Source organism: Saccopteryx bilineata, chromosome 2 (assembly GCF_036850765.1).
Source record: "Saccopteryx bilineata isolate mSacBil1 chromosome 2, mSacBil1_pri_phased_curated, whole genome shotgun sequence".
NCBI classification, from domain to species: Eukaryota; Metazoa; Chordata; class Mammalia; order Chiroptera; family Emballonuridae; genus Saccopteryx; species Saccopteryx bilineata.
In genome coordinates this window covers 304,878,521-304,895,861 of record NC_089491.1, presented here as the reverse complement: position 1 = coordinate 304,895,861, position 17,341 = coordinate 304,878,521, and the positions used below count along the sequence as shown (strand labels likewise).

The 17,341-nt window shown below is 53.4% G+C and overlaps 1 protein-coding gene and 1 long non-coding RNA gene across 3 annotated transcripts in view; one reads left to right on the top strand and one right to left on the bottom strand.

Moving 5' to 3' along the window:
• Window positions 1-1,969: 1,969 nt before the first annotated feature.
• LOC136326116 (uncharacterized) lies at window positions 1,970-4,429 on the bottom strand. Of its 2 annotated transcripts, XR_010729386.1 has the most exons (4): window positions 4,279-4,429; window positions 4,076-4,159; window positions 3,643-3,801; window positions 1,970-2,283 (listed from the first exon to the last, which is right to left on the bottom strand). It is a non-coding gene; the product is annotated as an uncharacterized lncRNA (long non-coding RNA). The 2 variants fall into 2 exon arrangements; XR_010729385.1 differs by lacking the exon at window positions 4,279-4,429 and having other exon boundaries at window positions 4,076-4,255.
• MFSD4A (major facilitator superfamily domain containing 4A) overlaps window positions 3,503-17,341 on the top strand; it is a 34,046-nt gene continuing 20,207 nt past the window's right edge. Inside the window, exons 1-3 of the mRNA XM_066261551.1 lie at window positions 3,503-3,813; window positions 15,773-15,971; window positions 16,592-16,852. Of these exons, the coding sequence (XP_066117648.1) occupies window positions 3,584-3,813; window positions 15,773-15,971; window positions 16,592-16,852 (690 nt within the window). The 5' untranslated portion in view covers window positions 3,503-3,583. The remainder of the gene's footprint in view (window positions 3,814-15,772; window positions 15,972-16,591; window positions 16,853-17,341) is intronic.

The window sequence follows — 17,341 nt, the reverse complement described above, 5'->3', positions numbered from 1 at the left end:
TACCACTGACTTACTATCCATTTCCAGATGTAGGTGGGAGTCAGTGTAGTGCAAACACCTCTCTCCAAGGAACTCCTGCACCCAATGAAGATGAATACGGAACCCTGTGGTTGTGGCAGCAAACAGATCATTAGCAACGATTAGGCTGGCCCTGAGCAGGGACCCTGGGAAGGTCGAAGAAAGTTTACCAGAGGAGGTGACCTTTGAGGCAAATGAATAGATTTCAGTTGGCAAGAGTTTAGAACACTTCTCTCTTATATTATAGCTCCTTTCTGCCGACGTAGTCACTCTTCCCATACTTGAGGGTCTCAAACTGCTTTCTAGAGCTTGTGTGAAAGGGATCATTCCCTCCCAATTGACAAGGAGGGAAGTCAGAGTGTGGCTAAGGGACCATCCAAGGTTTTGTCTTCAAATTTAATTATGACCACTGGGTGCCAAGCCAGGGCTAGAGATTTGAATACAAAGCAAAAAGAAAATATAGGACAGCCTCTGCCCTTGGGGAACTTTCTGTTATTGGCAGATAAGATAGGCAAATAAAAAACCAAAACTAATTGTAAAAGTAATGTGCAACTAATTTATTCCCCCAGCTATTTATCCAGTACTCTACCTGTAGGCATTCTAAAAGTAAGACAGAGGGGGGAGGGGGGACAGAGTGAGAAATACAGACAAATATAGAACTCCCAGTGTAACTGGCTGCAGAGGAGGCAGGAAGAGGCAGCTAACAGTCCCTGGAATGCTGGGTGTGTGTGTGTGGGGGGGGGGGGACAAAAATAGGTTTACAGTTGTGAATCCACGAAACACAGTTTATTCTTGCATTATCACTTATTAATTATTGTATTATTTTCCATACGAACAACTGTAAGGCTACTCTGCCCCACCCTGCAAAACACCTGACACTGGGAAGACAGTGGGGCAACGAGTAGATCTGGGAATTGTTGAAATTCGGGGTTTGGATAGAATTTATCTGGGAAAGATTCTTGGAGGAGGTGAACAATGTTATGATGTCAGAAAATAACGACATAGAGAAAGAGAAGGAAAGGGAATAAGCAAACCCTTTTCATACTTTTCCTTCCAGACCCCAGTTATCACCTTTCCCACAAACCCTTCCCAGGCAAAATGAGATCCTCCTTCTCCAGGCTCTCAAAGTGCCCCAAGTCTAGAATGTATCTCATTGCTATACTTGTTTTGTTACTGTTTATCTCAAGACAAGAGCCCTGCACAAGAGAAAAAAAAGAAAGAAAAGGAGGAATGCCTTTGACTGCAGTGAGGCTAGTTATTGCATCCACTATAGTCTTTTTACTTCTTAATTGAAATAAAATTCACATACAGTAGAAGGCACAAGTTAAAAGCATATAGTCCAATGCACACTAAATATGTTTACATATGTGGAACCACCACCCAGATCAAGTTATAGAATGCTTGTAGCACCCCAGGCTCTACAGGCTGCCGCACTGTAACAGGGTCCCTGCCTCTGTGGCCAGAGGAGCTGAACCAGTACACTGATGCAGCTCTAGTACACCATCTAAGGAAATTGTCAAAGGATTTCAGGTGTTCGGGCTGGAGAAGCCAAGTGCTTGGATGAGGTCATTGTTTGTGAGTGCAAGAACAATTAGACCTGTGGGTGGCAGTGGGGAGCCACAGTGAGGAGCATTTCAGTTAAGCACAACACCCTTCCTACAACCCGAGCTGAACCACGTGAGAAGCAGTCCCCCAGGAAATGACAAATAAGGTTTCTATTAAAAAAAAATGTAGCCGCCTGACCTGTGGTGGCGCAGTGGATAAAGCGTCGACCTGGAAATGCTGAGGTTGCCGGTTCGAAACCCTGGGCTTGCCTGGTCAAGGCACATATGGGAGTTGATGCTTCCTGCTCCTCCCCCCTTCTCTCTCTCTCCTTTCTAAAAAATGAATAAATAAATAAATTAATTAAAAAAAATGTAGCCGTTAGGAATAGGACTGACAAACATTTGTCAGTAATGCTGGGTGGGGACAGGGGACTCAACTGGAGATGGTTCCTTCCAACTCTGAGTTTCTAATGATTCTGGAATGCTGTGACACTGGTACAGAGGACTCAATCAAATGCTTGTTGGTTATGAATTGTTTGTTTTTCCAGAGGAAGTTTTTAATCACAAGTACTGTGCAGGCCCACCATTATCACAGCTGAATAAGCAATTGTCATCAACTACAAACCCACTGAGCCAGAGAGACCTTGGGGCTCCCCTCCCTGCCCAGAGTCCAGAGGAGCGGAGCAGATGCTGGGGTGGTACTGTGACATGGGAACAGCACCTGCAAGAGAAGTTGGTTGTCACCATCTTGTGCCAGTTGTCAAGGGGACACCCACCTACCTCCTCACTCCTTCTAGCTCTGATTCCCCTGGGAGACAAGTGAGCACGAATAATTGCTCCCACCACTGTAGAACAACTGGGCAGAGGTTACGCTGTATGGCCTTAGTGCTCAGCCTCTTAGGAACAATGCAGGACCAGTGTCCTGGCTCAGGAGCAGGACCACACAAGGACCCGCCAGCCCAGTGACCAGCTGGGTAGAGGGTCAGTCTATGTCAGCTGCAGGCTGCTCCAAGGACTCCCAGACTGAAGGCTAGCATCCTCCAACTCTACCTCCTTCCTGCTCTTTCCAAGAAAAGAGGAATTTCCCCCAGAACTCTTTTCTCTCCTAGAAGGTTAGTTCCACATTTCTCCTGGGATTCCTCCAGGTCACTACCTCCCTAGTTCTATCCCCTCCCGCTCCCCCACACAGGAAGGAGAGGGACTCAGAGTCTGGACCGAGCATCCTCATCTTCCTCCTTCCAGGCGGAGGTGAGATACAGGAGGTGAAGATTGGCTCTAGGCCCTTCCGCAGAGCTTACAGAGAGGATGATAGTTTCTAGGGTCTTCTGTCTAAAGGGCAACGAACGTTTTGAGGTTCTAATGAAAACCATGACTACCCTCCCAAGAAAAAAAAATGTATCTGGGAGATTTTGTCTTCTATTTCCGGGGGAGGGGGTGATGGAGGGCGCTGGCAGACCTGAGAAGTCTGTCTGTGAAGCCTTTAGGTTTGAGAGGGAAGGCTGAGGGTCTCCTCTACCACCAAAGCCCGGGCCAGGCTGCTGTCTGGGAAGGGCTAGGAGCTCTCCTGAGCCCAGGCGAAGCGCTGGAAGACCCGCTCTGCAGCCTCCCCGCACACACAGGACGGCTGGGGGTCTCAGTTGGCCCGGCTCTAAAATGGGCACTCAAGCCCCTTCGACCCTAGGGGACTATGTAAGGAGGCTGGTGGGACCCAGAGCTGAGGGCAGGGGTGGAGAGCGGCTACTGGCTGGTCTCCCAATCCCAACGCCGGGGGAGGGAGAGCTGGTGTGTGCCCGGGAAGGAGTGGGAGGCACACGCGGGCTCTCTGCGGGCGGGCCGCAGGCCGCCCCCACCACCCCCGCGCCCGGGGGCGGGGCCCCTCGCGGGGCAGCCCCTCCCGGCCCCTCCCCCCCCACGCCCGGCGCCGGCCTCGGGGGCCGGGCTGGCCCTCCCACGGGCGGGCGGCACTCGGGCACCCGCACGCTGTGGGCTAGCAGCGGCCAGCCCGTCCGCCAGCCAGGGCCATGGGCTGCGACGGCCGCTTGTCCGGGCTGCTCCGCCGCAACCTGCAGCCCACGCTCACCTACTGGAGCGTCTTCTTCAGCTTCGGCCTGTGCATCGCCTTCCTGGGGCCCACGCTGCTGGACCTGCGCTGCCAGACGCACAGCTCGCTGTCCCAGATCTCCTGGGTCTTCTTCTCGCAGCAGCTCTGCCTTCTGCTGGGCAGCGTCCTCGGGGGCATCTTTAAGAGGACGTGAGTGCCCGGCCCTTGCGGCGCGGCCCCTGCCCCCCCCTGCCCTCCCCTCCCGCCGCCCTCTTCACTGTCCCCGCGGTGCCGGGGCTGCGACCACCCTTCCCAGCTCTGCCAGCTCGAAAGCCTGCCTCCCACCCTCACCCCAGCTCTCCCCGGAAAACTCCCCCGGGACTGAAAGTGGTTTCTGGATTGGTTCTTGGCTTTCACCCCCCGCTGTGGGGGGTAAACCCAGCTCCCACCCGTTTGCCGCACCCACACCCACCGGGAGAGGGGTGATGGAGTTTGCAGAGGTGGGAGGGGCCCCTCTTGCGCAGCGGGTCCAAGGTTTGTCCATTCGTAGTCCCTGCTGTCCGGGGCGAAATTGGAAGCGAGGTGGAAAGAGAATGGGAGTGTCACCTCAGGAGCCCTTCGAAGTGCCCAAGCCGGCTGAGGCTTGACAAAGCACCCTGGGCGGGCTCCACTCACACCATCAGTTCAGATCAGCTGACACTGGCTGTCTGTCCCGGTCCCCCTCCCCCCCAGGTGGCCACAGGCTTTTGGGTCCTGTGTCGTCCTGCTCCTGAGGTGCCAGGGTCCCTGGAGGCACAGCCCTTTTCGCCTGTGAGACACACAGGACCTCCCCACTAGGGCCTTGTAGGGAAGGAGCGGGGTGTCTTACTTATAGCTTGGTAAGGTGACCCTCTGTCCCTGTAACAGGGTCCCCCTCCCCTCCCTCACCCCATGTTACTCCTTCCTGGCCTCTGCCCAGGGCCGGGCTCTGGAGTGCCTGGCATGGGTCCCAGAGATTTCATTGCAGAGCCTCATTCTCCCGCTCAAATTGGACAGGGCCGCCTCCAAGCAGCCCTTTGGAAAGGTAGCAGGACCACTCTTCTTGAGCAGCTGGGAAAACAGACCCAAAGCAGCAGATAGATGACTTGCAAGCCAAAAGCTGCTGGGAGATCTTCCTAGTCCCAGCTCCGAGCTGGGTGCCTTCCTGGATTGCATGGGCTCAAGCAGGCAGACAGCCTGCGAACAAAACCACAGTTGGGGTATCCCAGAGAAACCTCTGTGGAGCCATTCTGGGCCAAAGTCTACCCTCTTTGGCTCACTCCTAGAGGTATGCATAGGGTGGATTTTCCTGCCTATCTTGCTCCCAGAGCTGATGGAAGAGGGGAGCAGGTGTCATACAGATGGGCCCCACTTTAAGCCACCCAAATGACAAAACATTATCAATTAGGGAGCAGTTATCCCCACTACCAAATCCTCTTGTAAACCGAAAAATTCTCGTCTTAAGAAGAATGTCTCTTTGTGTATACTAATGTTTCTGTGGGTTTTGTACAGGATTGGATGTATGTGAGATTAAGAAAATCTTAAAAAGTTCAAAATCTGTTCTGATCCTGCCTAGAGGTTTTTTTTTTTAAATTTATGTTTTCAGTTACGTTTGACACACAATATTATATTAGTTTGAGATGTACAACATAGTGATTAGGCATTAGTATACCTTGCAAAGTGATCACCCCAATAAGTCTAGTACTCACCTGGCACCATACACAGTTACTGCAATATTCTTGACTATATTCTGTATGCTGTATTTTACATCCTGTGACTATTTTTATAACTGGCAATTCATACATCTTAATCCTTTCACCCTTTTTACTCATCCTCCCCAGCCTCCCTCCCATCTGGCGACCATCAGTTTGTTCTCTGTACCTATGAATTTATTTCTGTTTTGTTTATTTGTTTTAGAGTCCACAAATAAGTGAACTCACATGGTATTTATCTTTCTCTGTCTGACTTATTTCACTTAGCATTGTACCCTCTAGGTCCATCCATATTGTCACAAAAGGCAAGATTTTTTTTTTTTATGGCCAAGTAATGTTCCATGGTATATATGCACTACTACATTTTTATTTACTTGTCTGTTGATGGGCACTTGGGTTGCTTCCGTATCTTGGTTATTGTAAATACTGTTGCATTTAACATAGAGATGCATATGTCTTTTCAAATTAGTGTTTTAGATTTCTTCAGATAAATATGCAGGAGTGGAATTGCTAGGTCATATGGTAGTTCTGTTTTCAATTTTTCGAGGAACCTCCATACTGTCTTTCATAGTGGCTGTACCAATTTGCAAGCCAGCACGAGGGTTCCCTTTTCTCCACATCCTGGCCAACACTTGTTGTTTGTTGATTTATTGATGATAGCCATTCTGACAGGTGTGAGGTGATCCTTCTAGAGGTTTAATTAGAAATCTAGGAAGTTGTTTTCTATTTTTGTTCTTGTTTTTTATTTACAAAAATCTCCCTTATGTGGAACATTTTAAGAACATGTATAGTACAAAGAACAGGAAGGAGAATGAGTATCATTCTAAACGGCAGGTCGTTGTGCCAGGCTCAGTGAAGAGAGTGGAGATACACACATCAACTGGGCCATCCCTTCCTCACTGACTTTGTACCTGCCTCAGGGTTCCTTACTCAAGAGGGGGCACTGAACAGGCAGTGGAAAGGGTCTTACAGCAGGAAACCTACTCACAGAAAAGAAGAATGATAATGGTAACAATAATAACTAACTTTATTGAGCACTTACCCAATGCTAGGCGCTGTTTTTAGCACCTCATTTGTACCAGCTCATTTAATCTTCACAACAATCCTGAAGACTAGTACTTTTATTTCCATTTTTTACAGAAGGAAGCTGAGGCTCAGAGAGGTTAAGAGACTTGCCCCAGATCCCACAGCTATTAAGAGGCCTAGTCAAGATTTGAACCCAGGCATTTGTGTCTAGAACCAGATACTTTGAAATGTCTCTCGCTCTGTGAGTATTCAGTTTCAACTCTGCAGGCTATAAGTTATACCCTATACTGAGCACAGGCATGAGCTGACTCTTCCCTGAGCTGACAACTCCTGGGAAGGAAACTATGGGCCTCTCGGGCTTCCTGATGGGATCATAGGGGTGGGAGTAGGGCAGAGTGTGTGTGGTGGGGGGGGTAGGTCCTGTCAGTGTTTCAGGTTTAAATTTTGAGCCTCAGTCCTCCCAATCCCAAGATAAAATGTAGCAAAGAACCCTTTCCTTTGGTTAAGAGCAAAGCAGACTTCAGTGGAAATGGAGGAATATCACAAGGGTGGCTTGTATATAAATGGGCTGAATAGCTCATCAAGATTACCCCCCCCCCCAAACAGAATCTCCATCAGCCCTGAAACTAGCTTAGCTTGATTCCTTGGGGCCTCCCCACATCTCAGTTAAAATGCTAATACCCCTGCAAGTGCTTTTCAGCTTAAGTGATTACTGGCTTGTGCACCAGGCTGGTGCTTGTCAGTGGGGGATTGGCTGAGCATTGCAGAAGGCCAGCTGTTGCGGGGGGGTGTGGGGGGGAGTGCAGAGCCTTGGAGAGATGAGAGCCTGGGTAGCTCTTCGTTCTCTGGGATTCCTGCTCAGTTCTGCCTACTGCTTGCCCCAGACCAAGAGCCAGGGCTGAATAGTTTCTGGGTGTCTCCAGAAAGACATGCATTGGAGGGACTGAGTGTGGAAAGCCTTGAATGTTAGTGTGGGTGCGGAGGAGGACAGAAGCCCTGTGCTCAGGGCAGGACCAGCATGTGCTCGTTGTCTCTCTCTGTCTCTCTCTCTCTCTCCCCACTAGCGTAGAAACATGTTAAAGGAGGCCACCACATGCAGGCCAAGAGGGAGAAGGGTGCAATTAGGGCCAGAAGATTCAGGACTAGACAGACCTTCCTTAGGAGAGCAGGAAATAATTCAAATAAAACATAAAGCCATCTGGCTGGCAGGGTATATAGATATGTGCTTTGTCAGACAGGAAAAAAGAAGGGGTATTTAGACAAAAGTTCAGTTTCTTTGCTGGTTTCTTGAGGACCTGTCTAACCACCCAGGGCAGTTTGGGAGACCCCTTTATTTCAAAGGCATCAGGGTAGAGAAATGGCTTTTAGAGTTCCCCAGACTTCTCCCAGCCTCATTCAGCCTCTCCCCTGTGTATACCCTCATAGCCGAGGCCTTGTTGAGGTCTTCCCCTCTTTGCTCTATTCACTATCTCCTTCTCTTTTTTTTTTTCTCAAATTCCTGCAACTCCTGCCCTGACCTGCCCTAGACCCAGCTCCAACTCCCCCCTGCCCCTTGCTTAAAACCTAGTCTTCTGTACAGGGATCCGCTGGCCACTCTCAGACCTGTTTCCCTGAGATGCTGGCCCTGCAGGAACACTGTACAAAAGCCAGTTCCCTCCTCTGATCTGGGCCCTTGGTTGGTTGGTCTCCCATCTAGAAAGCCTGTGCCTTCTTTTTCTTTTTTTTTGTATTTTTTCTGAAGTTAGAAGCGGGAGGCAGACAGACTCCCACATGCGCCCAACTGGGATCCACCTGCATGCCCACTAGTGGGGTGATGCTCTGCCCATTTGGGGCATTGCTCCCTTGCAGCCAGAGCCATTCTAGTGCCTGAGGCAGAGGCCATGGAGCCATCCTCAGCACCCAGGCCAACCTTGCTCCAATGGAGCCTTGGCTGCGGGAGGGAAAGAGAGAGACAGAGAGGAAGGAGAAGGGGAGGGGTGGAGAAGCAGATGGGCGCTTCTCCTGTGTGCCCTGACTGGGAATCGAACCCGGGACTCTTGCACGCCAGGCCGATGCTCTACCACTGAGCCAACCAGCCAGGGCTAGAAAGCCTGTGCCTCTTTCGCCAGCACCTTGTTCACCTTTCAGCATGCAACAAACCTGGGCCAAAAGCCTACCGGGGGTCTGCCACCAGTCATGCTTCTTGCTTTAAAAATCCGTCTTAACATGGAATGACCATATGACCCAGTAATTCCACTTTTAGGTATATGTGCCTTAAAGATCTGAAAACACATGTCCACACAAAAACTTGTACGTACATACCATAACAGGCGTCCCCAAACTACAGCCCACGGGCCGCATGCGACCCCCTGAGGCCATTTATCTGCCCCCCCCACTGCACTTCCGGAAGGGGCACCTCTTTCATTGGTGGTCAGTGAGAGGAGCACTGTATGTGGCGGCCCTCCAACGGTCTGAGGGACAGTGAACTGGCCCCCTGTGTAAAAAGTTTGGGGACCCCTGCCATAACAGCATATTCATAACAGCCAAAAGAGTGGAAACAAACCAAACGTCCATCAACAAAATGTGGCCCATCTATACAATGAACTATTATTAGGCTGTAAACAGGGGTGGAGCACTGACACGGGCTACAGCGTGGAGGAACCTAGAAAACACTATGCCGAGTGACAGAAGCCAGACCCCAACGTGACATACTAGCTGATTTCATTTATGTGAAAGTCCAGTATAGGAAAATCTGTAGATACAGAAAGTGGATTAGTCACTGCCTAGGGCTGGGAGTGGGGTGTGGAGAGGAACACGAGTGACTGCAAATGGGTATGGGTTTCCTTTCGGAGTGACAGAAATGCTCTAAATTTAAATTGTCCTGGGTCTACAACTCTGGACATACCAAAAACCATTGAATTATACACTTTGAATAGACTAATTTTATGGTATGTAAATTATATAGCAATTCTTTTCATTAAAAAAAAAAAATCTCAAAACTCATCCCCCCACACACACACATTAATTTACTCATTCAACAAATAACTCTTGAGCCCTGGCCAGTTGGCTCAGCGGTAGAGCGTCGGCCTGGTGTGCGGGGGACCCGGGTTCGATTCCCGGCCAGGGCACATAGGAGAAGCGCCCATTTGCTTCTCCACCCCGCCCCCCTCCTTCCTCTCTGTCTCTCTCTTCCCCTTCCGCAGCCAAGGCTCCATTGGAGCAAGGATGGCCCGGGCGCTGGGGATGGCTCCTTGGCCTCTGCCCCAGGCGCTAGAGTGGCTCTGGTCGCGGCAGAGCGACGCCCCAGAGGGGCAGAGCATCGCCCCCTGGTGGGCAGAGCATCGCCCCTGGTGGGCGTGCCGGGTGGATCCCGGTCGGGCGCATGCGGGAGTCTGTCTGACTGTCTCTCCCCATTTCCAGCTTCAGAAAAATACAAAAAAAAAAAAAAAGAAAAAAAGAAAAAAAAAACAAAAAAAACCCCAAATAACTCTTGAGCCAGAGAGTGAACACGACAGACAAGGTTCCTGCTCTCCTGGAGGTTACATTCTGGAGCTCCGTTTTAATGCAGTGAAGGAACAAAGTAGAGTAAGGGTAGAGAGTAGCAGAATTGGGGCAGGGTAACAGAGGTGGTCAGGGAAGGCCTCTCTGAGGAGGTGACATTTGAGCCGGTACCTGAATGACAGGAGAGAACCATGCATGCAAAAAGAACTGGGTGGGAGGCGTTATAGGCCGACAGAGCTAAAGTCCAGCCAGCGTGTAAGGAGCACCCCCTGCGAGTCCAGCACCCCACTGGGCCACGCACCTCATCAGGCTCATGGTGCCGCCCGGAACGGAGTTCACAGGCAGTCCTGCCAGCCTCAGGTTGGCATCTCCCCGAGACAGGCTTAGCTGTTCCTCCCTCTTGGTCTCAGAGCCCTGAACAAGCTGGGGTGTCAGTGTTTGCTTGGCCAAGCTGGGGAGGGGCTCTTCTCCCCTGACCCCTTCCTCGGTCTGAAGTCGCCCTTTCCCTATTGCTCTGGCTTGGGCTGCCGCCTCCAGCCTACCCTAGCTCCCAGGGGGCACCCTGTCTCTTGGTTTCTTGTCCCAGGCCCCCACTCCTCTCATGGAGCTGCCTGCCCTTTGGGGGTGGATAGGTGCTGAGGATGCCTGCCCCCTTCCCCTCTGTTCTGTGCTCTGCCCCTCTCCCCTGGTCCTTCAGGGCAGGAGCTTGTCCAGGTAGACAGTGTACTGTAGACAGTGAATCTCCTGAGGGGAAAATGGGAGGAGGACGCCAGTGCCCCTCCTGGGGTCACTCATTCCAACCTGGGGTCACTCAGGCCACGATGACAAGTGGCTGGGCCTCAGCAGCAACTTTCCCCACCCCTGGGGAGTAGAGGGCAGGACAGGCTGGCTGACACCTTACAGCTTGAGCCCTTCCTCTTTTGAAGCCAAGCAGCCCCTTGTCTCACGGACCAGAGCAGTTGCCCCCAGCCAAGCTGGGTCAAGGTGATCGTGTGTGTCCTCTGGGTAAGACAGGGTCAGCAGTGTGCTCAAGGTCACGCAGCAAACTAGTGGGGCTGGCACCTTTGGCAGAGCCAAAACCAGGCAGGGGGAGGACCTGGGTCCCTGCCTTCCCTCCCTGTTTGCACCTTCTGTGCGGAGCTGTTAATGAGTAACTGGGACATTTCTCAGGCTTCCTAAGGAAGGGGTCCCTGGACTGGCTAGGCTGTTCCTGGGAGGGGCGCTCTCCCTATAATCGGCCTGAATTAACCTCTGAACCTGGGACCAGGGGAGGGCAGATCAATGACACTACACTAGCCTTTGCCTGGATTGGGAGTCAAGAAACTGGATCCCGGCTCAGCATTACTCTGCCTCCTTCCCTGTCTGGGCCCGGTTCCTGATCTGTAATATGAGGGGTAGGATTCTTAGGTCCTTGTCACTCTAGCTGTTCCTGGACCAGCCTCCTGAGTCGTCCCAGAGGGCACTGCAGCAGGAGCAGTGGCAAGGTCTGGGGGGAGAATCCCACAGCTGGCTCGAGCCTCTGCAGCCCCCCTATAGGGCGTGCTTCTCCGGGCCTGGCAGCGCTCTCTGGGGGAGCCAGCAGGGAGGGTGAGCATCAGGGCGTGGGGCTGCAGGTGGCCAGGGCAAGACCCCAGGGAGTGAGCAAAGGCAGACCGGCTGCAATATCACACTGACCCTTCACGGGGCAGAGCCTACTGTCCCCTTTTTACAGTGGAGGCAACTGAGGCTCAGAGCTCTGTGTAAGTGGCCTGCCCCAAGCCACCTGCTGGGAAGTGGCAAAGGTGGGCCAGGCCGGTCTTCTAATTGCAAATTCCACTGCGTCCACACTGGCATAGCTGTTTTGACATTATTTCATAATTTTCAATTATCCACATTCCTGGAAGGGTCAGTCGACAAACCATTAAAGTGGCCGAGCCAGTTAGTATCTCTCACTCTGGCTCTAGGATGTATCTGAGACTCCTTTTTTCTTGGCAACAACACACCATTCTAAACAAAGGTGTTCAGGCAGTTTTGGAATACTCAGAAACAGTTTGCAGAAGCAACTGGTTTCCTGAGGTGCAGTTGTCCCCACTTACTGGGAACAAGCCTCAGTCCCCCTAATGCCCAGGAACCATTGGGCAATATGGGCTTGACCCTCCTCAGTCCAGCGGGTGGCAGGAGATGCGGGAGGGCACTTCCTGGGCAGATTCTGGATGCGGGAGGGCACTTCCTGGGCAGATTCTCCCAGCCTCTCCTTTCTGCCTGTTCTGTCGGTATGCCTTCCTCCTGCTTGTCACTGGGCCTGGGAACAAGAAAGCCCACATGAGAATGAAAGAAGGTGAAGGGAGTAGTTTGGTAATAGAAAGAGGGACAGGGGATGGCGGCTGGCGAGGTGGGCAAAGGCAAGAAAGAGACTTTGCCTGAGGTGATGGGCACACGATGCAGTGTGCAGATGATGTTTTGTTGAGTTGTACATTTAAAACCTGTATGGTTTTGGCCCTGGCCGGTTGGCTCAGCGGTAGAGCGTCGGCCTGGCGTGAGGGGGACCCGGGTTTGATTCCCGGCCAGGGCACATAGGAGAAGCGCCCATTTGCTTCTCCACCCCTCCGCCGCGCTTTCCTCTCTGTCTCTCTCTTCCCCTCCCGCAGCCAAGGCTCCATTGGAGCAAAGATGGCCCGGGCGCTGGGGATGGCTCCTTGGCCTCTGCCCCAGGCGCTAGAGTGGCTCTGGTCACGGCAGAGCGACACCCTGGAGGGGCAGAGCATCGCTCCCTGGTGGGCAGAGCGTCGCCCCTGGTGGGTGTGCCGGGTGGATCCCGGTCGGGCGCATGCGGGAGTCTGTCTGACTGTCTCTCCCTGTTTCCAGCTTCAGAAAAATACAAAAACAAAACAAAACAATACAGGTTTTGCCTGACCAGGTGGTGGCGCAGTGGATAGAGTGTCAGACTGGGATGCAGAGGACCCAGGTTCGAGACCTCGAGGTCGCCAGCTTGAGCGCAGGCTCATCTGATTTGAGCAATGCTCACCAGCTTGGACCCAAGGTCGCTGGCTTGAGCAAGGGGTTACTCGGTCTGCTGAAGGCCCACGGTCAAGGCACATATGAGAAAGCAATCAATGAACAACTAAGGTGTCACAACGAAAAACTAATGATTGATGTTTCTCATCTCTCTCCATTCCTGTTTTTCTGTCCCTGTCTGTCCCTCTCTCTGATTCTCTCTCTGTCTCTGTAAAAAACAACAAACAAACCTGTATGGTTTTGTGAACCAGTGTCATCCCAATAAATTCCATTTTAAAAAGCCCCCTGTCAGTATCAGTGTCCTTCTCCAGAATGCCAAGGTGAAAGGGTACGGATGGGAGAGAGGAGAGGCCTGGACAGGCAGTCCACTGGCCACCAGCCCTTGCCCAACCCCTTTTCCACTTCCTGAACCTCCTGCCGTTCTACTCACACCTTCCAGGTATCTCTCTGTGTCTCCCACACAGCCCTGCACCAGCCTCCTAACAGTCTCCCATCTGTTCCTCTAGGCCACTCTGAGTGCGTAAGACACACCTTTCCTCGAGCACTAGTCCCACTTCACTAGCAACATCCAGCACCTTCTCAGGGCCGAGCACAGAGCCAGGCGTGCGGCCCTGCAGTGAGCAGGCTGCAGCAGGTGCCCCGGGAGGCCTGCGATGAAGCCAGCAGCTGTAATATAAAGCATTTGGATCTTCCGTAACACCGGCAGAGGGACCACTGAGGGCCCATGCTCTAGTGACCGTAGCTGTTCTCTATTGCTTCCTGAGATCAGGCTCTGCACAATCTGGCCTCATGCTCCCTGCTGGCCACCCACCACCAGCCTGGCTGGGACTGTGGCCCAGCACCAGCCTTTGCACACGTACACCACACACACACTCCTCCATGGAAAAGCCGCATGGCCTAGAGGACCTGGGTCTAAGTCCAGGCTCTGTCAGATACTTTCTTGGCCTTCCCCAGCCTCAGTTTACTTGTGTGTCAACATTGCAAAGTCTGCCTTACAGCACTGTCATGTTTGGACACTGAAAACAAATGTTAGTTGTTATGTAAACTACCTTGCTTTCCCCACAGCTCCTTCCCAACGGAGGGACTGATTCCCAGGTCCCGTTCCCTTAGGACTTGGCGACAAGACTGATCACTAACCACTTCATTCAGGTTTTAGGGCGTATGATAATGTGTTAATTCTTCAAGAGAGTATTTGTACATGGGGTATCTGTGCTTTACCACAAAGTGGTGAGTGAGGTGGTGTAAATGTCACCCTCTGTGTACTGGGTCAATGCAGTGAGTATCTGAGGGGGACAGAGGGGACTCCCTTGGTAGCCCTGAAGTCAGGCCACCCAGGAGGGTGCCTAGTCTATCTGTGTGGGGAAAGAAAGGGGAGAGGAAGAGCTATCATGAAAGGCCTGCCGTTTTCAGCGCCCCGTGGAGGCGTGGGCCTCACCTCTGTTGGCACCATGAAGGCACGTGAGGCGCGGCCAGCGGGGTGCCAGGCCTGGGGGCCCACAGAACTGGCTGCCTGGGGTGAGCGGGCATCAGGGCCGCCCCATGACCTCCCTGTTGTCCTCACAGTGGCCGGGGGAGTGAGCCCCCCTCTCCTCTCGCACATCTCTGAGCTGGGAACAGGCTGGGGTCATGATCAGTAATCTCCCCGGCAGATCGGCCTGGAGACAAGAAGAGAGAAAATAACGGGCTGCTGCCATCAGCAGAGCGCTCGGATACAGGGTTTCGTCAGAGATGGGCAAGATGAGAAACCGAGGGCCAAGGGGCCAGAGGCAACAACCTCCCAGAACAGACAGCTGGCAGGGTCTTTGGGGGCATTTCTCTTGCCTTCGATGTGTATAAATTCAGGCCCGTCTTCATGCTGCACACCCTGCTCCCCTCCGGGTTCAGCAGCCACAGAGGCTGACTGGGGCTCCCCCACTTTTCGTAATTTGAGAAAGTTTCATCACAACTTCTACCTTCCAGAACCTTCTTGCTGCTCAATCTCCCCCCCCTCCCACCCGACATTAGCCTTTTAGATTGGCCCCAGAAAATACAAGGCTTCCTTTCTCTGCAAGTAGGTATAGGGCAGAGCGTACCAAAGCGGCCCTGATGGAGCCTTAGACACTCCCTTCATTCACTCCTGGGACACAGGCCCAGCCTGTGCCTGCGGGGCGCTCCTCTGGGGACCTGTCAGTGGGGATGGCCACAGCGTCCCATCCAGACACTCGCCAGGGGCTCTGCCCCCGCTCCTCTGGGGACCTGTCAGTGGGGATGGCCACAGCGTCCCATCCAGACACTCGCCAGGGGCTCTGCCCCCGCTCCTCTGGGGACCTGTCAGTGGGGATGGCCACAGCGCGTCCCGTCCAGACACTCGCCAGGGGCTCTGCCCGTAGAGGATCCACCACATTGCCCGGCTAGCTTGCTGGGGGCTTTGGTTTAGGAGCTCAGGAGCTCAGGCTGGTGCCTGCACGGGGCCTGGCGGTTTCCATTCCTGCACGGAGAGGGCGCGCTGTCGCCCGGCTCAGGGATCTGGGGTTCGGGTCCCATTTCCCATCGCACCTCCAGCTTCACATTATGTGGCAGTTCCCTTGAAATACTGACAGCAGATGCCCTCTGATCTTTTATAGGTAAAAGATTTGTACAAAAGGAGTACAAAACTCCTTATAAGTAAACTAATAGCAGTTACGCTCGTGAAGGCCCGTGTATCCCTGTCACATACACTCTAGGGTCATCACAACCAGCCCGAGAGGGGTACTGTTCTCTGAGACGTAGGCTCATTGAACATCTTGCCCGCAACCCCTAGTAAATGAGTGACAGAACTTGTTCCTCAGCTGCCTTTCCCCTTCCACCAAAGGGTGGGGAACTGTCCCCGGGGCCACCCAGCACATGGAGGACAAGGAGGGGGCACTGTGTTTGAGGGGTTCCGGGCCCCCTCCGCTGACCTCGCCCCTCCGTGACTGCAGCCTGGCCCAGTCGTTGTGGGCGCTCTTCACCTCTTCTCTGACCATCTCCCTGGTGTTCGCTGTCATCCCCTTCTGCCGCGACGTGAAGGTGCTGGCCGCGGTCATGGCACTGGCGGGCCTGGCCATGGGCTGCATCGACACCGTGGCCAACATGCAGCTGGTGAGGATCTACCAGAAGGACTCGGCCATCTTCCTCCAGGTGAGCCCACAGTGGTCACGGGCGAGGTGGTGGGGACAGCCCTGTCCATCTATCCATCTCTCCCCAGGCCCCAGTGTCCTTGCTCCTGGGCCAGGGTGGTGATGCAGAAAGATGTAAGGTCTTAGTCCAGTGTGACCAGCGAGGCCGGTACCTCTGGACTTGGCAATGGCCCCTGCCTGCAGGGTGGTCACAGGAATCGAAGTGCTAACCAGAAAGTTTTCTGTCAACTGGAAAGTTCTGTGACAGGAGAGTTTGCTGTGTTTCTCTCATCTTCTTCCCTCTTCTTACTTCCTCGTCCTCCCATTACCCTAGACTTAGGTCCAGCCCTCCCCTCCATTCCCCCTCCCCGTTGCTGGATGCTGACATGGTTACCAGTGCCGCCCACCCCTTCCCCGTGGGGGTGAAGATCTGGGAGGGAGGGAGCGTGAGGGAGGTGCTTGGTCACTGTTGTCAGGTTGTCCCAGGACAAGCAGACGGCTGGAGTTCCGTCCTGCCCTTTCCTGCCTCCCACTCCCTTGCTCCCACTTGAGCCAGGCCCGGGCTCCCCAGAAGGGACACAAAAGGGGGAAGGGTTATGGAGCTGAGCTGTCACCCCCATCCTACCTCTCTTCCCTTCCCAGGTTCTCCATTTCTTTGTGGGCTTTGGGGCTCTGCTGAGCCCCCTTATCGCTGACCCCTTCTTGTCAGAGGACAACTGCATGCCTGCCAATAGCACAGCCAACGCCACTTCCGGCCATCACCTCTTCCATGCCTCCAGGGTCCTGGGCCAGCACCACTCTGAGGCCCGACCTTGGTCCAACCAGACGCTCCCTGGGCTGTCCCGGCCAGACGGAGCAGGAACCCGCGTGTCCTACGCCTTCTGGATCATGGCCCTGATCAACGTGAGTGCCACTGGGGCAGGGCTGGGTGGGCCTGGTAGACAGCTGCACGCACCAGCCCATTCCAGCTCCTAGTGGAGATCCTTCCGATCCAGAGAAACGAGCTGGGGCTGAGTGTGCCCCAAGAAGGCAAGAGGATGGGAGAGCTGACCCCTCAGGATTTATCTGAATACAAAGGGGGTTGCAAGACATCACCTCTAAGGTCCTTCAATGTGATTACGATTCTCAAGGGCAGTAAAGCAGTAAACAGGTTTAGCACTGTAAAATCAGGGTCAATTTTCAAGTCATCTGAGGCTCTGTGGGAAACCCGCCCCTTTCCTCCAAGGTCATGTGAAGCTGCCCCTAGTCAGGAGCACTGCAGGGCAGGGTAGGCTCTTCTCCAGGGTCCTAAGTGGCTGGTGGGATTCTCAGTGACCTGCTGTGCGGGGGTGGGGTGGGTGAGGGGACTCCTGTGGATGCTGGGATAGACAAGCTCCCAGGGTCCCTGCCTGT